Here is a 24154-nt window from a genome sequence, read left to right as displayed (position 1 = left end):
AAATGCATATTTAAGAACGTCTTGTCAGCATGCCCCAAAACCTATACAAGATGTTATGTCAGATGTGAACAAGGAGCTGTACCGAATGTAAAACAGAACGAAAAGTAAATTTCCGGTCCATTTTTAAAACAACCATAAAACAGAGAATTCTGCGCAAGTTTTACCAAAAAGAATTTTATTTTCAGTTATTCTGTACTTTCACCTAACAATGCAATAAACCTTTAATTTTAACGTGAAAACACTATAATAAAAAAAATAAATAACACGCTAATATAAGTGCATACCCTCTTCAAAACAGTAAATATAATATGTTGGTTTTCGGGATAAAGCTGTAAGTGTAGTATCTGTTCTGATGCTGCATGTTCATAAGGCAAACACACACACACACACACACACACACGAAGAAGCAGAAGTTTATTTATGAATGGAAACATGGAATCCTATCCTAATTAAATGTAACAAAACTTCTTTCATGTATTTATTATTTAATTTTTTTTTGTATTAACTGCAATACTTGGTGTCAATAAATTCACATCTCATCGTAAAAAAAAATCTAAACAGAAAACAAATGGAGGTTTTTCATTTCATTGCGATATATAAAAAAAACATATCTCTCTCTCTCTGCTGCTACGATAGGAATCGGCAATGTAAATAAATGGAGTCAGTGTTTAGAAGAAAAAAGAAAAAAATGGGGGCAAAAATGTATAATTAAACGGAAAGTATGTAAATCTAAATATTTCCAGAAAAAAAAGGAAAGAACAAAGCAAACTTTTGAACTGCGATAGTTGGCTATAATATAAATATATGTATGGGTAATGGCTGACATTAAGGTGCCGTAGTGTTCGTTAAGTAAAGGGAATGTAATCATTTCAATAATCCATGAATATCGGAATGGGTAGTGTCAGCCAATCACAATGTGAGGATCAAATCTGGAGATGTTAGTATTTTGAGTATAGAAAAGGGAAGTGAAATGCTATATGTAATAGAGAATAGATCAATTATGTAGGAAGGGGTCTAAATTTAAGTTCCCTGTGAGTATAAATATGTGGTGTAAGTGGGTGATGGTGGTAGTAATTGGGGATTAGGGGGTGAAATGGAAACTACTTCCTCTCTAGGTTATGACGATGATGTCACTCCTAGGATTAAATCTAATGTTTTAATATTACGAATTAATGTGTCTAAAATGTCGCTCTATAAATAAGGTAATGGTTAATAATGTAAACATAATAAATTTGTATGTGCCATCTGTTGCTGTAAACCTATGGTATTTTGGTCCAGAGGGGAAAAACTGCGCCTCTTTTATTATACATGGGGATTTTAAAACAAAAAAATATTTGATTATTTTTGTAAAAACAAGATTTTTAAAATTATTTTCATTACACAAACATTTTATATTTTTAATAGCAGGGCCCATTAACCGGTAGTGCCCAGTGTTAGTATGCCCCCCACCCCACACCCACGCAAAAAAAAAAAAAGTAACCTTCTTACGCTTAGGTTTTTCAAAATGGACACCAACAACCTCCTTATGTTGAGAACAGCTTTCGGAATAAACACCCCTTTTGTGAGTGGGGGAGTGGCTGGTCATTTTATGTATTTTTGACAGAAATATATTTCACAGCAAATTAATTAAATGTGTGACGTACTTGCGTTTAAACATAATTAAAAGTATCTAAATTACACTCAGGTATCTTTTTTATATACATAAAAGCAAACTATAACTGTATTTTGGTTTGTGACCTACATGGGTTTATAAATGGAAGCAAAACATGTAATATTAGTTATTAGCCTTGCAAGCCCGCAGGTGCAAAAAAAAAAGTTAAAACATTAAGCAACTCCCTATGGAAAGTGCAAATAGCATCTAGTACCGTGTTGAGCAAAAAAAAAAAAAAAAAAAGGAAGTTACTGGCAGTGCCAAGGCTCGAACATGGAACGGTAAAAGGAGGCGAAGAAAAAGTAAATACTTTTATCAAATTGGCTACAGTAAAAGTGCCACTTTACTGGGCTTCGAATTCACCCTTATAACTGTGAATGAATAATTGACCCAAATAAAAGTGTTGATCTCTCTCTTTCTCTCGTTACTTCCTTGGTATTTTGCTAGCTAGACAATGAAACCTGCAAGTTCATACTAACAGGCCTTGTCGTTTATGCCAGAAGGAAAGTGGTCTGTAAGGTAATGTAGTAATCAAAATATTATAATGAAATAAATCCAAAAGAAAAAAATTGTTGTGTTTTACGTTCTAACTAAATAAATAAATACATAAATAGAAATATGTAGAAATAATTGAGACGAGGGTGAGTATAAGAAGCAGCAGCTTCACGTAGCTGTATATGGTCTTAGATGTCTGTAAATGAATAAATATGAGCATCATCATGGATATAATTTAATATCGGAACAGTCTAGAAATGCAAAGTTAATGTAGCGAATAAAAAAATATAGAGCAAAAGGATTGCAAAGAAACGAATGGATATAAAAAAATGGTGATGTGTTTATAAGTGTTGAACTGTTCGTTTAATGGTGGAAGATGCGAATATGAGAAGGTCTACTGAGCAGTCAATCAGCTGTGCCAGAATTCGGTAAGGGAGAAATTATTATCAATAAATAGGAATATGTAAAGGTCATGGTATGAGTATGTGTCTAATAACCAGTTAAGAGCCGTTATAACCCAGCAGAGTAGGAATATGTAGAAATGGTGCCCGTGTATAGTGGGAGCGGTGGAAGCACAGAATAGTTAGAGAAAAATAGGAACTACTTCCTCTAAAGATGGTGAGATTGTGATCATGGCACTCCTTGGAAGTAACATAAGATTTTATTATAACGCCTAAATGTGTAATGTCATTCTAAAGTTACATAAGATGGTGGCTAATAGTGTAGATATAATAAACTTGTATGCGGCATCTGTTGTTGTAAACCTAAAGTTATTTGGTCCAGAGGGAAAAAACTGCGACATTTTATATATAGGGATTAAAAACAAATCAAGTATTTTTATTTATTTGTAACCTAGCGCTGGGCAATGTCAAATTGCCCTACTGAGAAACATGATGGATCAGACGGTCATGTGTGATTAACACTGTCAAAAAGTTCCATGTGTCCAGAGAGATGATAGGTTTTTCTTTTTGAAAATAATCAAAAGGTAAATTTCTCAATGATAATTTGGAGTGACAACTGCAAGCCCAAACCCCAACAAGAAAAGAAATTAAAAACAAAGTTTGTCATTTCGATGCAAAACAGTCATGAGAGCATATCAGGTGAGAGACTACCTCAGAGAGTTTGATAACTAAAATTCTTTAGATCAGAAGAGAAAGCAAATAGAAAGCGATCTCAAAGAGAAAGAGAGTAGGATTTTGGAAGGGGAGAAAAAGGAAGAGGAAAAGAAAGAATAGAGGAAGAAAGAGTAATCTCAGGTAGCCGATGAGGGGGGAGGGCATGTTTTTTCATAGAAATAGGAAGCCGGGAAGTAAAAAGTCTGCTAGTTGTTTGTAGAGAGAGAGAGAGCGACACACACACACACACACACACACACACACACACACACACACACACACACAATGTTTGCTCTCTGAAGCCCTGTTTTGCCTTTCCCACCGACCCAAGATATAATCCATGCTCTGTGAATTCGGAAAATCTGAAAGCTAGTTTTTAAATCACTACATGCAAAAAAGTTATTTGAACTTTGTTTTATGCTAAAAAGCCTGCATCCAAAAACATTAGTTTGCTTTTCTTAAATCCTAAAGAAGCCCTGAATTTAAATCAATTTTTGTGGTCAAACTGTATCTGAAATTACTTTATGCAATAATCATTTTGTTTATAAGAAAATCATTTCCAATGTTTCCAATAAGGATTCATTGCTTCGATTCGAGAGTAACTCAGTCATTTCCAGATTTACCTTGAAGCCTGATAGCTTAGATGCGGCCAAGATAAACAACATATCAACTAAAAACCCAACTGATTATGAAGGAGAAACTCAACCACAACGTCAGACAACAGGCAGCCAACGTGGTAAAAGGTATTGCCATACACACTTAAGATTGTGTGCATTTTGTGCGCTCTCAGAACATCAGTTTCCAGCGACCAGTCATTGTCTGGTTACATTTTGAAGGGTTCATCACTAGACGAAGATAAAGTGTAGCCACAAGGATTAGGGTTTGTGTCTGTTTATGGGGCGGCAACATCATGGTTAACTATTTGGTTCTGTGATGCAGGATTGTGTGACAACCGCACTGAGGCTTGGGGACATATTTTTGTAAAATAATTATAAATTATTTAAAGAATTATAATAAAAAATGCCTTAAGTTAGGGAAAACAGAAGTCTTATCACGTAGATAAAGAGAGAGAGATGAAAGATGGCACCTGTGGTTTTATAAGCTGTGCTCTTGCAAAATCTCACCGCACACATGCAAATGGGGAAGATGGGCTGCTTTTATATAGCCTAAGTTGAGAAGTAGAGGTATGACCTTTAACGATTATGGATTTCTGGCCACACGTTTGGGGGACCGCTGTCACGACTTCATCTCTATAAGGACAAGCTATTTCCGGCTGTGGCCACCGGCCTGAACAATATGAAAACGTTGTTCAGTGGTAAAGGCAATGTGGTGGCTTGGCTAAAGAAAGTGGACCTAGTGGCAAAACTGTAAAAGATTAATGAGGTTGTCACAGTGATACCATAATTCCCGGACGGGGATGCACTAACCCTATACTTGGAGCTGAATGAGTGGGAACATGATGATGCTGACGCAATTAAAGTCAGATTGATCCATGCATTTGTCGAGGGGCCGTTTGAGGTGTTCAACAGATTAACAGATATGAGATGGATGGGGAAATCTGTTGATGTGTGCGCTAATGAGATTAAAAGATTGGTGGGTCTTTCAGGAATTAGGAGGCAGGCAGTGAGTCATGTGCCCAAGACAGCATTTGTCACTAGGTTCCTAGAGGAGATTTCCAAGAGGTTGCAACGAGTCCTGGGTGTCGAGATATTGGAGGTGAGGTGGAGGTGCACACAAGCCTAGTCGGAGGATGGAAAGGGAAGAGCGAAGTAGTGGCATTCGATGGGTCATGAGTGAAGTGTCAAGGGAGAAGGATCACTATAGATGTATGCAGTGAGACTATTAGAGAATGGAGGCACATGAACGGTGCGACTACGTTGATCGATCTAAAATCTGCCTACTAGCAACTTTGAGTCACCAAGAAACTCTAGAAATACCAGTTGGTCAGATATAAAGGCAGAACCTACTGCCTTACGAGGGTGGGGTTCAGGTTGAACTCGGCACCTAAGATCATGTCAATCATTCTGAGGAAGCTTCTGGAGAGAATGGGGAAAGAAGATGGTGCTGCGAGCTCGTACATCGATGACATTCTCGTAAATGAAACTCTAGTGACTGTAAAGGAAGCGGTGAGTCACTTGAAGTTCAGGTCGGTCACCAAGGCACCAGAAGAATTGGACGGGGGAGAGGCCTTGGGGCTAAAGCTGAAACGAAGTGCATCAGGTGACCTGGAGTTTCGAAGGGGGGAATGAGATTTTGCAAATGAAGAGCTCAACAAGTTGGAGCTTTTTTCACTATGCAGTAGGCTGATCGGGCATTACTGTTGCCAGCTGGCTTAGACCAGCATGCAGCTACATCAAGAGGCATATCGAAGGAAGAGGATGGGATGATAAAGTAGAAGGAAGAACGGCCACCTTGATCAAAGAGGTCCTGAAAGAAGTGGAAAGGCAAGACCCAGTTTGGAGAACATGGAACGTGCCACGAACACTGGATGGAGTAATGTGGTGTGATGCAAGCAGCATTGCAATAGGTGTTTTGGAAGTGGGTGGAGTATTTGTGGAGTGTGGCTTGGCTAAGGAAGAAGGATGATGCAAGCCACATTAATGTGGCAGAATTGGATGCAGTTACCAAAGGAGTGAATCTGGCCTTGAAATAGAAACTACACAATATCTGTGTGAAAACATGCCACTGTGTTTACCTGGTTAAAATCAATGATTTCAAATGACAAGAGAGTAAAGACGAAAAGGGCAGCGAAGATGCTGGTGAAGCGCAGGCTTAGGATGCTGGCTGAGCTGATGCAGGAGTTTTCTCAGAAGCTGCGTGTAATCAATCAAGGTGGCATCCAAGAAGAATAGAGCAGGTGTTCTCATGAGAATGAGAAAGAGCTGGCTCGTGCTCAAAAAAGAGAATGTTGCTGCAGTGTTTGATCTGGATAATTCTGTGTGCGAGAGTTGCACGATCTGCACCATATGGAGAGTAGAAAGGACATTATACCTGGTGAGAAAAGTCAACCCGATTGTCAGCAAGGAACAAGTAAAGCAAATGGTCAGGACTGGCAACAGGTGTCAGTCATTTGACTCTGCTCCAAGCGTGCACAAAGCTGGAGAACTAAATGTGACTGGGACCTGGGAAAGACTGGCAGTTGATGTAACCCATTAAAGGGGTGGGCTTCACATGATAATGATTAACTGCGTCCCAGGGCGCTTTGCCCTTCGGAGAAGGCTGCGAGGTAAAACAGCCAGTGAAATAGCGGCAGCCCTCGACATGGTATTTCTGGAGCAAGGTCTGGTGGAAGTGCTGCTAACCGACAACAGTACTGCATTTAGATCGTTATCAGTGGCAGATGTACTGAAGAAATGGAATATCCGTCAATTCTTCAAAGCTGTTTGTAGACTCAGTGGTAATGGGATTGTGGAAAGAAACCCCTGGACAATAAAGGTAATGGAAGAGAGAGGGAGCACCTCGCCTGAACAAGCTGAGCTGTCTACTGGTACAATATGTCGCCTAGATCAAGACAAGTGCAAGAGACAGTTTCACACCTGTGGATATTCATGTACTCCTAGAGGCATCCCAGGATTCTTCCAGCGAGCAGAGAGACAGAGACAACAGGAATCATCAAACTCGCGGATGAAGTATGGGTGAAGCCCTCAGAGGCGCGATGTACCACATAGTGGAGCAGAGGACGTGTGACCACAAGTAACAACACTGCGATAAACGGGGTACTGAGACATAGTCTTTACTTCAGGCCAGTTGAAAGTGAAACAGTGGAAAGCAATGTACAGCAAGAGGTTGGTGAGACACCTTGGAGGCCAAGTAAGGAAAGATGACCGCCACAGTAGATGAGGGAGTACGAAATGTGATCTAGAGATCAGGGGGCATGTTGTCTTAAGTTCAAGAAAGCAGAAGTCTTACCATGTGGGTGTGTCGGGCTAGATCGAGTGATAAAGAGAGAGAGATTAAAGATGAGTCCTGTGGTTTTATAAGCTGTGGTCTCGCGAAATCTCACTGCACACATGCAAATGGGGAAGCTAGGCTGTATAAAAGCAGCCCACGTTGAGAAGTAGGAGTGCGAAATTTTACGATTGTTGGAGTTTTAGCCACGCATTTGGGGGACCGCTGCCACAACTTCTCACGAATTGATCAACAAAAAAAAACATTCTAAATTTGCAATGACGATTTTGTTTTTATTTTGTTTATTTGCTGACCTAACATACACAAGTTAGGGATTTCCATTGTATACCATCTTTCTCTACGGTATTTCTAAACAGGAAGTCAAGATGATAAACTGAGATTTCGTTTAGCCAAGTAAGTTATAAAACGCAACAACTTTTAATATCTTACTCCATTTTCAATTTTATCCAATGTACAACATGAAAAGAAACTCAAATCTTAGGAAGATCTCCATTATTCCAGTAATTATAGGAGCAACCAAACTCATGAAAAGAATTTCAAAAACTACCTGATAAATATACCAGGTAAACCAAGCACAAGAGAGATACAAACAATTGCACTTAAATATCATATGGCGGAATGTCTCCATCCCCAGTTAAAACAAAATGAGATAATTGAAAAAAGTGAAGCATAGTGTGTAGCATAGTATCATGGAAAAACCAGGGGGATAAGGAGTTAGCCGTGTAGATTTTTCCAAACATTTAATCTATATATATATATATTTTTTTTTTTATTAATCTGAAATAGTAAGAAATTCTTGAGATCAAATTATATACAAAATTTCAACTTAATTATATCCCATTTAGAATTTATATAGAAATTAATAAAGCATCAACATTGAAAAAGGTTTTATTTAATCTTCTCAGAATAGATGTAATCAAAAACCGATACAAATCAAATCACCACCTTCAGAAATTAATCCAAATAAAATCAAGCTACAATGGCTATATTTTATGGCTTGTTAATGTAGGAGTGCCTCGGGAGGATATGAAACATGAAAACATCTTAATTCTTTATCACGTATAAAATGACAGACTCTATAAATGAAATGATTCTATTTAAAAAGAAAAATGAATAAAATCACTTACTGTAGGTAATCCAATTTCTTCCATTGCTGTCAGCCAGTGGTTGATGTTATCAGTGTGTCTAAAATGTAGTCCAGTAGCCTAAAAAAGTACATTTTAACAGAAATATTTAATGAAACCCATACATTTCAGAATATAAATATGTTTGACATTAAATTTTACATACTTATTAAAAACAAATCCTTCCATTGTAATATATTTTAAATAGTGCAGATTTAATATCAGCAATATTTAAAATATTACAATTTTGTAAATATTGGACCTCATTTTCAGAGAGATGAATTCAAATAAATGAAAACAATGAAAAAGAGGATATATACAAAATGATAAAAATTCAATATATAAAAAATAAGTACAAAAATTATTTGTTTTTATAATTATAAAGAATCAACTTCTTTGTAGAAAAGATGATCAATTGTGCACATAAACTATTAGCTAAATATGTTGATAAAGTATATTTCAGATGAGATAATGAAATGGTCTGGACAATTGCCAAGCAAGCATAATCAATAAACTGTCCAAATATTCACACTATAAAAAAAATCAATAGTTACAGAGATAAAAAGAAATGTCAGTTTAGTTTTAACAAAATTTACTAAAACTAAGAGAATGTAGAATTAATGTTTAAAATCAATCCTTAATGTACATAGGATAAAATAGACCCAAACGTGAGATTTTATTTTGATGATGATGGAAAATAATATTCTGATAAATTCATTTGCCAATTATGTGCAATTGGAGCAAACATTTTTGTCTTATTTTCAGGGAAGGTTGTAAGAAAAAGACTTTTTTTTTAATTTAAAACATTCTTTGTTTTGTTTTTTATTCATATCTGTCTATAGACATTTATATGAAGAGATACAAAATGAAATAAATTAGAATGTTGAGCAAAGAAACTAAAATGGTTTCAAACTGATCAAACAAAATTTTACATATGAATATATGATAATGCAGGTAATTCAATCATTTTCACTTTAAAATTAATATTTTGATAATTAGTTGTCGCCATTCCCTCTCTCTCTCTCTCTATATATATATATATATATATATATATATATATATATATATATATATATATATATATATATATATATATATATATATATATATATAGATATATATATATATATATAGATATATATATATATACACAGAGAGAGAGAGAGTCATTTGTGATTAATTTTAAATCCTTTGACCGGAAGTAATTGTCACTTACTAGACTGATGATTAGGTGAGGATGAAACACTACTGTCTACAGATAAAAATAATAATCAAATATTATTATAAGCCTTTTTCAACTAGGAATTGGGCCTCTTTAAGAGAGTTATAATAATCTGTCAATCTTAATAATACAATGTTTCTGCGTCCACAGTTGAACACTGACTAGCTTTCTGTATTTGTTGTGCCTTGACATTATACATAGAACTTAATTCTTTCTTTTACTGTAATAATTTCTGTTGGCCAAAGAGTTGAATATTGAACTGTAGAGTCAAAAGTGGCTTTGTGATTAGATTAAACTCCTTTAACTGTTAGTAATTATTACTTCCTACACTGATTATTGCATAAGCATGAACACTAGTGTTTTTTTCTTCTTTTTATTCCATTTTCACCCAAAATAAGGCACAATGCCACTATCGGGGACCTAAGTTGCAGGGATGCTATGTAGAGAGTTGAGCAGCAAGATGTTTGTTCACATTACACTTGAACTTCTGCATGTCAGTACAGTTGATGAAGCAGGAACCCGAAAGGGCATTCCAAAGTCTAGCAGTTCTGGAGAAGAAACTATTAAAGTAGAAGGCCTTCTTACATCTACAAATCTCTACTGTGTAGGGGTGGGATTTTGCTGCTTGTCGGGTTTATGTTGAGGGGATACAAGGGCTTGTAGTTTGTCGAAGAATCCACCAGTAAAATATTTGTAGGACAGGCAGAGGGATGCAACATTTCTTCGATGAGACAGTGGCTGAAGCTTGGATGACAGTTCAGGACCTATCAGGTTGGCGACTCTTTTGAACACGAGGTATAGAATAGTTACTTGCTTATTGTTTTGTAATGTAGGACACTCCTGTAAGAATGATGCAGGTGCAAGTGAAAATAAAGCAATATGAAATAAAACAGGATATGACGATACAAGTTAAAAAATAAAAAGGCAGGTAGCAAACAGATCAATGGTGAAGTGATTAAATTTGCATAAAAATGCAGACATCACAGAGTAGAATCAGCTACTTTTCTCTTTGATGCTAGCCAGATCAATCATCTTTTACATATGCTCATAGGTATATCTTAGTTTGAGCATAAAGTAGCAAAGATATATTTAAGGTTGAAGTGAAAAGACATCATAGTTTATTTTTCTAATGATTAGTTTAAGGGGTTCTTTCACTTTGTGCATAAATTATGCAAAACAATTTGGAGCAAACTATCATAGGATTGAGAACAAAAATCAGAAATACAAAATTCTAATTTAATATTTTGAAGATAATCAAATGGAGGAAAAAGGAAAAAACATGTCTACTTAGTCTGCCTGATTATCTTTTTATCTGTGAATATATGTCAATTTTGCTTATTATCGCCCCTTCCCTTACTTGTGTTCATTCTTCTTTCCAAAAAAGATTATAGGAAAGTGGCATGACAAGACAGAAAAGAAAAACATTTCAGCTTTCCTTCCCTAAACCAATTCCAACCCAATGAAGGTTAATTGTACGTATTACATAGTACCCCTTCAGAGTTCTTTTGCCAATTGATAAGTATATTTTTTTAACACGGTTGTTTTTGAAGAATGTGAAATCCCAACTGATGTAAAAGTATATAAGCCTAACTATGAATTTTAAGGAGAGTTAATATTATTGTAAAAGTCACTGCAATAATAAAAAACACACTAATTGTAATATTTTTTTTAGACTCGAGAAATTTTTATTATCTTCATAATTAAGTTGGTGCAGATGTATTAACAGTTACTAATACAAAATAATGCTAAAAAAATTAGAATTGAATGGATTACTTTCATTGAAATGCCACTTAAATTTAATTACAATAATACAGTTTTAATTACTTTTTCTCGGCCATTGCAACTCAAGAGTTAGAATCTAAGAGATTACTTGCTTCCATTGGATATTTATAGAAAAAAGATTTTTTTAACTGTGTGTGTGTGTGTGTGTACATTTTCTGTGGCTAGGCAGCATTCATTGAATATAAAACATTTTGTGTATTACATATAGCTGAAATACCCATTAACATTGTGATTCTTAAGCCTCTCTTTTCTGCACATCAGTTCAAATTATTTTTTTTTTCTTTCAATCATAAGAAAGCATTTTCTTTTTAAAGGTGCACTATTGACGTTTTTGCTGATCAATAGCAGTTAGGAAAAAAAAAAAAAAGGAATTTAGTGTTTCATTTGATTGATCATGAGCATAAACTCATCGAGATATTAAATGCCTAACATTTTTTAACATTACAGTCACCTTGATGGTAGACTGAAACAAATGTATGTTGCAAAATTAAAAAAGACAACAAAAAAAAAAACATTTTTAGGTGAATTTGTGAGAATTTTGTTCCCTTACATTTGATGTACTTTATATAATAATATTAAGATATTTTTTATGATAGCTCTAAGTTTTACACTATCATATATTGGAAAAACTTAACAGGCTTTTTTTCAAGCAAAGTGCCTCGCCAGTGCTTGCTGCAGGTCTGTCAGACTAACTAGTAAAAGCTGAATAAATACCTTCTGTTTATTTCTCACCTTTGCATGTTTAGCATAATTTTCTTATTGACTATAAGAATTTATTAAAAAAAATTTCAAGAATATTCTATATTGGATACATTTTATGTTTGAAAAAACCTTGTTTCATAAACATGTTTAGTATAAAAATTCAAATAAAGATTATTTTTATTAAAAAAAAAACAAAAAAACATATGATGTTTGATTTAAAAAAGTAAAAGCATATTTGCTTTTTTTCTTTTTTAAATTTCAATAAATTGCTTCACAAAGCAAATAGTGTTTACATTATTTTGTGATGGAAAAGCATTAAGCTTTTCCATTAATTATTAAAATTAATAAACACAGACTGATAACTCACTCAATGTAAACAGTTTATCTAATGTAAAATTAAAATAAATTAAATAAAGATATATTAGTGTCGGATTAAACGAGAGTCCAGTTCGGTTCCAATTCGACACAGCATCAGATATCACTCTCATTTCACACAAAACATGGACAAAAATTGGCAAACCAAACTCAATTTCTACTGGACATCAATAAAGTATCTGAGTTTCATCTTTGACAAAACAAGTCGACGACCCGATCCAGAGAATATTTCAGCCATAAAAAACATGCCAGCTCTAACAGAGATCAAAACCCTATATTCCTTCCTTGGGTTGATGAGCCACTACAGCTCATTTTTGCCGGAGTTACACCACATCCGAACTCCTCTAAATAACCTTCTGAAGAAAGAGGTTGCATGGAACTGGTCATCAGAATGCAAGGTTGCCTTTGCCAAAATCAAAGCTTCACTCTTCAGAGCTTGTCCCGACTCATTTTAATCCATCCTTGGACATTGTGGTTTCCGATGCTTCTGACTATGGCGTTGGAGCTGTGATCTCTCACATTTTTCCTGATGGCAGTCAGAAAGCTATTGCCGATGCATCCAGGTCACTGACACCTGCAGAAAGGAATTACGGCCAAATCGAAAAAAAAGCTTTGGCAATAATTTTTGCTGTGAAGAAATTTCATAAAATGATTTATGGGCATCACTTCACTTTGATCACAGACCATAAACCTTTAGTGAGCATTTTTGGTTCCAAGAAGGGTATCCCAGTGTATACTGCTAATCAACTTCAGCGATGGGCTACCACATTACTGGACTACAACTTCTCTATAAAGTACCTCTTTACTAATTCGATCAGACATGCAGATGCCCTGTCAAGACTTATTAGTACACACCAGAGGCTACCGGAAGACTTGTTGCAGCGACATCTTCAGGAGGCCTCAAGTTTTGACAAGCTTCTGGGCTTGACCATTACTCCTGATCTTAAATGGAACACGTATATACAAATCTGTTGCCAAGGCCGCTGGAAAAATGGTGGGATCTTTCTATCGATCCAGTAGATATCTCACTGCTGATGCTATTCTCTATCTATATAAGAGCCAGGTACGTCCAAGGATGGAATACTGTTGCCACATCTGGGCAGGAGCTGCTAGAAAGGACTTGGCCTGCCTTGATAGAGTTCAAAATAGACTTCGTAGCCTCGTAGGAGATGTCCTTTTCTCCTCCTTGCAACCTCTATCTCACAGAAGAGATGTTGCGAGTTTGTCTCTGATGTATCGTTATTTTCATGGAAAGTGTTCAACTGAGCTTCAATCTATGGTCCCCCCTCGCCAAACTTTCACAAGAAACACTCGTCTAGCTGTAAACACTATCAATAATTTCCCCCACTCTTTATCTGTGCCTAAACCTAAACGTAGATTCCATGAACAAAGCTTCTTTCTTAGAACTGCACGCCTGTGGAATTGTCTTCCATTTTCCTGCTTTCCGGCTGACTACAATATGGTTGTGTTCAAGTCTAAAGTAAATAAGTTCTTGATGAGCCGTTCCATATAAGTTATTAAATTTACCAAATTTTCATTACTAATGATTACTATATTGACCAATTTCTACTGTACACTCTTTAACCCTTATCCTTGAGTGGCCTCTGGGCCTTGATAATGTGGTGATGCCTTTGTAAAAAAAAAAAAAAAAAAAAAATATCACTAGAGCCAGAAATCTCAACACTCACAGCTACAATACGGGAACTACTGGTCACTGCTGATATGATTAAAGAAGCCACAGCTTCTGACACTACTTCAAGAAGTCATCCTCTATCATCGTACCAAGTGACCAAAAGTATCCCCAAACAACCTGTTACTACCTTTCTTCCAACGGAAATCTTCCATATCTGAAGTTGATGGTATATTTCTCCTTGCTGAACGGGTCATCATACCCTCATCACTGCAAAACAGGGTCTTAAAGCAATTCCATTTCGGACACCAAGGTACCAATCGAATGAAAGCATTAGGACGCAGTTACATTTATTGGCCAAATATGGACAAGCAATTAGAAGATCTTGCACGCACTTGCAGTAAATGTCAGCTAGCAGCTAAATCTCCTCAGAAGTCTGTACTTTCTTCATGGCCTGTTCCAGATTCTTCTTGGTCATGCCTCCACATAGATTTTGCAGGACCCACCAATGGACAATTTTTTCTCCTTGTTGTAGACGCCTACAGCAAATGGCCCAAAATATTTCGAATGAACCGCATCACTTCTGAGGAAACAATTTCCAAACTTCAGAAGATTTTCAGCAGGTTCGGCATTCCCAAAACTTTGGTCTCTGACAACGGCACCGCTTTTAACTCAGCCAAGTTCTCCACCTTCTGCAAACAAAATGGTATCAACCACATTCGCACAGCACTGTTCCACCCACAATCAAACGGTCAAGTCGAACGACTTGTGGATACCTTTAAAAGAGCCCTTTTAAAATTCAGGGGAGAAGGGTCAACATCGGAAATTCTGGAAACGTTCTTGACAAGCTATAGGGCAACACCAAACCTTAACACACCAAAGAGTACCTCACCAGCCGAATGGTTGATGAATCAGAAAATCCGATTACACATTGATGTACTACGTCCAAAACCACATCATCCCATCAAGAGGAACACAAAAATGGTTCTGTCCGAAGAACATTCTCTCTGGGTCAACAAGTCCTAGCAAAGGATTATCACAACAACAAGGACTCATAGACTCAAGGTTACATTATACAAAGAACTGGAAATGTAACATACAAGGTAAAAGTCCAAGATTCAATTTGGGTTCGACACTCTAACCAACTATGACCATCACATCTTCCAGACAAAGTACAACAAGATCCTTCTATTCCTCTAAACATCTTGTTGGACACCTTCAACTTGCCTCAACAACCACCAGAAGCTTCTCAGAGCACTGAAACTGGGATGCAGGACCCAAACATCCGGAAGTCAGCTCGCACCAGTTATCCAACACAACACTTACAGGTGGATCCCCAACTTAAGTCGTATAAGCGACATAATTAAAAGGGGAGATGGTCGGACGACAATTAGAACGAATCTAAGAATCCAATCTAAGGGAAATAACTCCATTTTCAGAGAAGAGTTGTTTCCCCTGAACCCTGGAATGGTCACTGGGATTCTCGTACGTAAACACAGGAACGAGAATACCACGAGAGTGGCACGAGAAGCAAGACAGTCTGCGATTAGGACAATGGAGGAACGAACATCGTTCTTCGTAGCAGAGACATTTCTAATTCAATCTGTTTCCATCTGAGTATATATTTTTATGTAATCATTATGTTAATATTAATAAACGTTAACCGATAACCATTGTTTTGTCTCTCCATCCATGTGATTTATTACCATGTTTTTTTATTGTTATGAAGGATTCGATTTACCCATGTCATAACAGTGTGGTACATAGTGGCAAATCTTCTATTCCTCTTCTACTAAATGGTCTTCAAGTTATTTCATTTTCTAAGGATAAGGCTCTTTGCTCATATTTTTGCTGACAATTGATGATTTGATATTGATAATTCTGATGCTGTTCTTACTAATTTTCCTTTAAAAACTGATAAGTTTCTGCGTTCTACAATTATCACTCTAAAAAAGGTTGCTAGGGTTCTTTCTGATCTTGACAAGCCCAAGGCTTTTGGTCCTGATTCTGTTTATCGAAATCATGTTTCCCTTATTGGAAAGAGTCCTTTATTGCCACTATCTTTAAAAATGCTGGAGAACACTGATTCAACTAAGTATCATCTTGTTAGTCTCCTCCCTTATTAACAAATTTCTTGAAAAGTTGGTCAAAAGCAAGCTTGTTGGTTTTCTGGAAAATCTAAACCTCTTTAACGATGTCCGTATGGTTTTAATACCTTTTTGTTCAATTGAGCAGATCTGCCAGTTTACGGCTAATTTAGGAGAGGGTAAGGCCATTGCACCTGACATTTCAAAAGCGTTTGATAGAATGTGGCATTCTGATCTTCTACATAAACTTCATTGGTGGTGACATTTATGACATCATTAGGCCCTTTCTTTCCAATCAGAGTTTGCAAGTAACTCATGATGGTGTATCTTCTTTTCTTCCCCTATCAATACTGGTATTCCTCAGGGCTCTATTCAAGGCCAGAAACTGTATCTTGTCTATATCAATGATTTTTCTGAGAATATTGTTGCGAAAATTAATACTTATGCTGATGATACCACTCTTAATTCTGGTCTTGCTTCTTATCCATCTTCCTCAGATCAGTTGAAATATGCAGCTAATCTAGAAGTTGACTTAGGTTTAGCTGTAGATTGAGCATGAAATGGCTGGTTTTGTTTAATCTGGTTACAAAGCTTGTGTCTGCCAATCGTAGGTGTACCTCTTTTCTTTCTAAGATTCTCATGAATAGTTTGGCTCTTGAGGAAAAAAATTTGAAACTTATGGTCTTTCTTTCTCATCAAATCTTTCTTGGATTACATATTAAATCCATTGCTTTTTTTGCTTCTCATAAGATAGGTTCTCTATCCTTCTAAACACTTACTTACACCTGAGGCTATTCTCTATCTCTACAAATCTACTGTCAGACCATGTATGGAGTATTATTGTTATATTTCGGTTGGTAAATCTGTTTCATTTAAGGGATCTTAATAAGGTGCAGAAACATACCATAATTTAATTATCCTTATCCTATATTCTTCTCTACAATCTCTCTCACACAGATGTGATGTTTATCTATAAATACTATTATGTGTCCTGCAGTATTGTCTGATCTATTCCTTGCTCCTTTTGTTCCCGCATGTTTGGTTTGTTGACCTAGTGGTCTTCATTTATTCGCTGCTTTTATAACCCATTGCTATTCCAGCAGCTTATTTCCAAGAACCGCAGGCTTCTTGCTGACTGTTTTCCTCCTACTTTTAACCTTGATCTTTTCAAGACTAAGGTCAATAAACATCTCCTGCCTTTGCGATAATCATGTTTGTTAGCTCCTTACATTAAGAGGTATTATGCCTTGTCTGGAACGATTTTCATTAAAAATATTTTTTTTTTTCATTATTTCTAACCTAATATTTATAAATTTACTCTAAAAAAAAAAAAAAAAAAAAAAAAAAAAAAAAAAAAAAAAAAAAAAAAAAAAAATCGATAATTTTGATTATAAATCATGGTTACAAGACATGTCCTTAAACGGTTTCTATTGAAAAAAAAAATAGTCCTACCTTCTTCAATTATGGAACCATGTAGGTACAGCTTCACAATTATTTGAAAAAAGGTAGCACCATTGTTCTTTTTAAAATAATTCTTCAGTTCATTACTCTCTTATCTAATAAATTAATGTTATTAATAAAATACATATTTCATTATTGCTTTATTTTTACCTACAAGATAAATTATGATTTTTTTCTAAAGATGTTATCCTCTTCATTTCTTTTTTTCATTTACATTTTAGATGCTAGAAACTTGCATTTACTATTTATACCTTTCAGCTCTTTTTTATTATTATTATTATTCTAATTACAAATGGCAAAAAGATACTGCTAGTTTACATTTACTTCTTAGACATGAGAAATCGTATGTGTTATTTACTATAAAATTACCAATTGGCAACCACAATATTATTGATATTTTTTTAGTCTGCTATTTATAAATTAAATATTTATATATTTTTTAAAATAACCAAACAACACCTTATATAATTTTATTTATTATTTTAACATCTAATTTATAAATGTAATATTTTCATTAGTTTTTTTTTAAGACAGACTTTAAAAATACACGTAAAACAAATGTTAAAGTATGTTTCCATCATAAAGTTAGGTTGAAAATAAAGGAAGAATTTGCTTGCATTTAATACAAGTTAAATGGATAATTAGGAAAGTAATATATTGAGAAAAATTTATGCTGGAAAGTTTTTAAGTGCCAAAATTTTTTATGAAAATAGTAAACTTAAAAACTGTTGAAAGGATCTTAAATAGTGACTTTAACATAGCAGGTAAAAGCATCATACTTACATGCACAGAAAAATTGTAATTCACTAAAATAACTTTAGCTAGAAAAAAAAAAAAAAAACTTTCTTCAAAATTCTTCATGCTAATTTTTTTTTGTCAATCAGCCATACAAATGTAACCCGATGATCACCTTTGTGATCACACTATGATAAACGCAAGCCAATAGTTGATGTAAATCAATTAAGCTGAGGGAGAGAGTCCATTACATAACGTAGAAAAAAAAAAAAAAAAAAAAAGGAAACCTCATACATGTGCCCCCCTTTCCTCATACTTCGTATTTCAGTGACCTCACTAAATTTGGACGTTCTGGGCCCTGATTGGTCTCTTGGTACTCAGCAGTTACTCTGGCGAAGGCTCCGAGTGTTAAAATGCCCTGTCTGATGAATTACCACTTCCTTCACATTGTAAAAAGATCAAAAGGACAAATTGTCCGGCACTGGTCGTCAAAGTTTGTATCATGGAGGAGCAAAATTCATTTAAGTCAAAAGAAGAAATAACATTCTGAATAACGTAACAATTATCCATTGAAAAATTATACACTGATTCTTCACAAGTCTTAACTTAGACTCTAAATATTTGTGTTTGGATGGCACCCTTTGGTAAAGCCTGGGCGATTTTCAAGTTTAGTATTCAACCCTAAGTCCAAGGGTCAGTGTCTAAAATGACATGGAATCTGGTGGGGAAAGCAGAGCGAATCTCTGAAAGTCACTTATGATTTGACATACAGCTAATCAGAGGGCATAGCTCTCCCCCTTTCAACAGAATCCAACTCACGATTCTCGATAATACATTATCATTCTAACTTATTGCCATGTTTACTGGTTCTAATATGCTTCTGACATTAGAATGGTCAACGGTTAATAATATGCCCTTTCTTACATTCTTCATCTAATTTCCATCTCTCCCTGCTACCATGAATGGATAGTTATGCTAATGTAAATAGAGCATAATTGTAAAAGGTGTTTTTTAGACTAGTGACAATCACTATTCTTTCCTGTTCAACTCATCATCAACCCCAACTATGGGGAAGGATTCAGGCAATTCAATTAACAATCATCATAATGGGTGGCCTATTCAGTTTTTGATAAGCAATTCTTAACATATTTTCAGAAAATTCGGACAATGATCATAATATTCTGTTTATAATAATAATAAAAAAAAAACACAGATAGCCAAATCTTATGAGATGTCAAGTCTACCCTATTTGAAGCGGCTCAACATGGCTGAAAAACGGACATTATTTTGTTTATCAACGAATGCCAATTTATCTCACAAATCCTCGAATCGCTTTTCTTTTACAACTTCTACAACCAATTAATACAGAACCTTTTTCTCTCCTTTTTGCTCCCCCCCCTCGTCTGAATTTTGATGTTTGTGGCATGTCAACCCTTTTTAATCCATCAACACTGTCACAACATTATCAGTCACTAACTGTCGAGTCGCGTTGGTCTCCAGCAATTTTCTTCTCAGTCCAATCTACTCTCAACCTCACCTGAGGAACCTCTGAGTCGCTAACTGTTCCAAAGCGAAAACTCAACTCTCGCAAACTCAAAACTGTAAACTGTCACAAAACTCATTGCCACTCCTAAAATCATCGATAAAACTAAATATATTGGCCTCTATTGCCCGCTACTTTGCTCCACATCAATGTCACACCTTAATTAAGGATCCAATTTCAGCTTTTTGTGTGTTTTGGTAAATAACTTCCTCTCTATTATCTTTTTACTATAACCACTGTTCTGCTGATTAAATTATTTCTTCTTTTAATTGTTAACACTCAGGGTGGCAGTGGAGCATCAATAGTATCACAAAAAATAAAATTACTTTTGCAAAAATAGAACTATATGCAAATTCAGCATCCCCAGTGAAACGAAAGGATTAAACGTAATACTGTGTATAATGCCAGATATTCTCAAATGTAAACCAAAACATAGAACACAGATTTTCAAACCAACTTATGGTTTAATTTTGTAATATTAAAATACAGTTATCACAAAAAAATGTAAATCTATTTTAGAAATTGTGTGGAATTATTTTTAATGGGAAAAAAATATTTTAATTTGAAAACTCATATTTTAGTTACTTTAAACAGACAATTATGTTAACAAACCAATTACCTTTAGATCTTTGAAACTAAACGATGTTGAACCTGGCCATTTAAGAATACAAGGTGCTGTGTGTAGCAATACACTTCGACAATAAAACACTTTGGGTAAGTACAAATTTCAATTTCTACTAAAATAGTCATGCTTTAAAAAACCTGTAAAAAAAAAGCACTGTAAGTCCTCAAAATACCATCATGTTGGGAAATGAATATCCTTTCACATAAGTTATAATCTACATAATATATTTAAAGAGTTTTTAGCAGACTAATGATAAAAATGTTACCATTATGAAAAAGCCATTTTTTGTAAGATTTTTCACCCATCCACACCCTGTTTTTTTTTTAAAGTTTATTACCACTCCTCTAAGAGAAATTTAGTCATGAAATTCTGAAACTTATCTGAAAAAACATTACTTTCAATCTTTTTCAGAATATGAAATAAACTGACTTATTCCTTTTTAGGTTTTAAAAATATTACATCAACATGACGAGTATTACCGTTTTTTAAAATATTTTTCATACCCCAAGTAAATCAATCTTTTTTACTATTTTTATCCATTAAAATTATAATTATGGTTTTATTTTTTTTTTTAGTATCAATTTTTAATTATCCTACCTAAAAAGAAAAAAAAACAATCAGTAACAAGTGACATTTGACTTTTGCTAAAACTATTACCACTGATAATTTTAGCAGCAGCTGTATAATACTTCATTTACATGTTATGAGAAAAAAAAAAAAATTTTTCTTAAAATTTAAGTTGAAGCAGCTTGTGGTTCTTTTGTAAAATAAAGATCTTTAAAATTTTAATTCTAGTAAAAACATAATTTCATAGCAGCCAATTAAAAAATAAAGTTTTACCTAATCCTAGGTTAGAGTGATAAGTTCACCTTCTAAAAGTACCTTTACTTGAGACTGTCATGCCACTAACCCTTTATCTGAGTAACAAATGCCAACCCCCAAAAACTTCCTTTTACACTAGATACTAAAAAAAAAAAAAAAAAAAAAAAAAAAAAACTTAACCCTACTACTAACCCTAAATCCAAGTGGCAATCTCACTAAAAAAAAAAAATTTTTGACAAACATTGAACATGATATGAGTAAAAAAAAAAAAAAGTAACAGAATGAATTTTCCGAGAAAATTCCGATTGCCCCCAAGGGGTGCCTTTTGGTTTAAAATGGCTAAAATTGACACTTTTGTGCTTATTAAAAAAAATTGATGCCTTGAATTTTTATAAAACTTTCTGAAAAGTTGTAACTAACTGATTCCTATATCATTTTGTTTGGCTATACTTTGCGATAACTTTTGGGTGTTCCCCAGGGGCTCTTTTTGGGTTAATAAAAACACTCCATTTTTGGGACTATTTTATCATATTTGTCCAAAATTTTCTGTGTATGTCTATTTAGCAGTTTTGAATGGTGCTGAACTAAAATTCAAATATGTTAAGGCTTTGAGGACGTTTGGGGCTGGGGGGGGGAGCAAATGATGGATATTTCTTTCTTTTATTTTTTTGCATGGTGCAGAACTCAAATTTATGTATGTTAAGGCCTAAAACTGCACCCACCGCTTGTTCATTTTCCCCAGGATTTGACATCCCCTGGGGACATTTGGGATTAAATGGGGGAGAGGGGATGCTGAACTTAGTCATTTTTTTTTTTTATGCCTTGTTCACTGTGCGCTCACGGAGGACCATGCATTCTTCACTTGTTTTACATTAAATTTATGTGAAACTAATCCCCACTCTAAATTCTAAAAATTGAGTTTTTGCTTTTTGTTTACTGTAATGTTTTCAGGGTGTACACACGTCAAGATAACATTAGTTATTCAGATAATTTTAAGAACTAATTTTACTAAAAGAAAAAAAAAAGAAAAAATTAGTTTGCAAAACAAATTGGATAAAATGGAAGAATAAGTCTACAAATTGAGCTTTTTAAATTATTCTAAATGCGAAATTCAAGAAATGTCAAATTAATCTAAATCATCCAAAATAAATTTTCATGAGATTCCTCCTCATATTTCCCACGATAAATTAAAAAAAAAATCTAATCAAGTAAATTACAAAAAGACATTCTAAGATATTGTATTCACCTTATATCTTGTTTGTTCTTTATCATAGATTTTTTTATGCTTCGGTCCATTAGGAGCAAAAAAGTGTGCTAATCTTGCCAAGTAAACTCCATTACGGAGACCTTCTTCAAGTTCAGTAGTTGGAGGTAATACTTCATCAGTGCAAGTTTCAATCCATCTGCAAATAAAAACAAAATGTTAAAGTAATAAATATAACAGTATTTAAAAAAATAAAAAAAGTTATTTGTGTGTGTGTATGTGTATATTTTCACAATTGTTTAACTGAGTTTTTGTTATGGTTTCTTTAAAATAGTTTTAAAAAAAAAAATCAATCCTACATTAATGCCAGTCTTGTGTGGAGAGGAAAGAGTGAATATTAATGAAGTTCAAAACCGGATTTGTAAAAATTTCATTTTAATTTCCTATAAACATTTAAATAGTAAATATAAAAAAAATTCAATGTGTAATTAGCAGTTATACGAAGAAAACATCCATCACACATTAAGTTGTCATAATTGTATTAATACATTACTTGCAGGCAAGGTGGCTTGATTTAAATAAAATAATTCTGATTTAAGACAATCGTTGAAAATTAGTATTCAATACTAAAAACTCATATTCCTGATTATAGAAGTAGGAAATACATTTTAGATTAAAAAATTCTTAATTCATATAACATAGAATTTTTTGTGCAAGAGAATGATTTTCTTGTCACACATCATATTTGCATATCAGAACATTTTTCCATCATATAATTTTATTTGGACAAATTTAGCCTACGGTGTCGAGATTGAAAGTTGTCACAACAGTTAAATAAAGCATCATCCTGGAAACTATATGAAAATATTTTGATTTTGGCCATCAAAATGTTTCATGTGGCTATCTTACATGAGGACAGATTACTAGTTTCTGAAATTTAGCACTTCCTATCGATTTTTTTTTTTTTTTTTACATGGTAGTCACCACTTATCGAGGCCCGGAAGCCACTCGGGGATAAGGGTTATTGCGTGTACAATAATCAATGGGATAATATCGTAGTAATCGTTAGTAATGGAGATTTGATAGAGTGTTTTACTTAAGAGGGTGGTTTGTCAGGAATTTGTTTATGTTGGACTTGAAGACATCCAAGTTGTAGTCAGGTGGGAAACGGAACAGAGTTCCATAGGCATGCACTTTTAAGAAAGAAGCTTTATGGAATCTACGTTTTGATTTAGGCACAGATAAAGAGTGGGGAAAATTATTGACAGTGGTTTCAGCTAGACGGGTGTTTTTCATGATAGATTGGCGAGGTGGGGGGGACCAGAGATTGGAGCTCAGACGAGCACTTGCCATGGAAATAACGATAAAACAAAGACAGGCTCGCAACATCTCTTCTGCAGGAGAGAGGTTGCCAGAAGAGAAAAGGACATCCCCCACTAAGCCACAAAGTCTATTTTGTACTCTGTCAAGGCAGGATAGGCTGTTTTTAGTAGCTCTTGCCTAAATGTGGCAGCAGTATTCCATCTTTGGACATACTTGGCTTTTATATAGATAGAGAATTGCATCAGTAGTGAGATATCTTCTGGAGCGGTAGAAGGATCTTAACATTTTTCCAGCGACCTTGGCAACAGACTTGATGTACATGTTCCATTTCAGATCAGGAGTAAAGGTC

General features: G+C 34.6%; 1 protein-coding gene across 1 annotated transcript in view; it reads right to left on the bottom strand.

Annotated features, from left to right (window-relative positions):
• Positions 1-24154, bottom strand: part of LOC145276893 (ras GTPase-activating-like protein IQGAP1) — a 274771-nt gene that overhangs the window by 152768 nt on the left and 97849 nt on the right. Inside the window, exons 3-4 of the mRNA XM_080128329.1 lie at positions 22525-22681; positions 8298-8375 (exon numbers count right to left, since the gene is read on the bottom strand). Coding sequence (XP_079984455.1) covers positions 8298-8375; positions 22525-22681 — 235 coding nt within the window. The remainder of the gene's footprint in view (positions 1-8297; positions 8376-22524; positions 22682-24154) is intronic.

This window comes from Euprymna scolopes, chromosome 5 (genome assembly GCF_053919585.1).
Source record: "Euprymna scolopes isolate OS-2025 chromosome 5, ASM5391958v1, whole genome shotgun sequence".
NCBI lineage: Eukaryota > Metazoa > Mollusca > Cephalopoda > Sepiida > Sepiolidae > Euprymna > Euprymna scolopes.
This window is presented reverse-complemented; position numbering and strand designations above follow the sequence as displayed.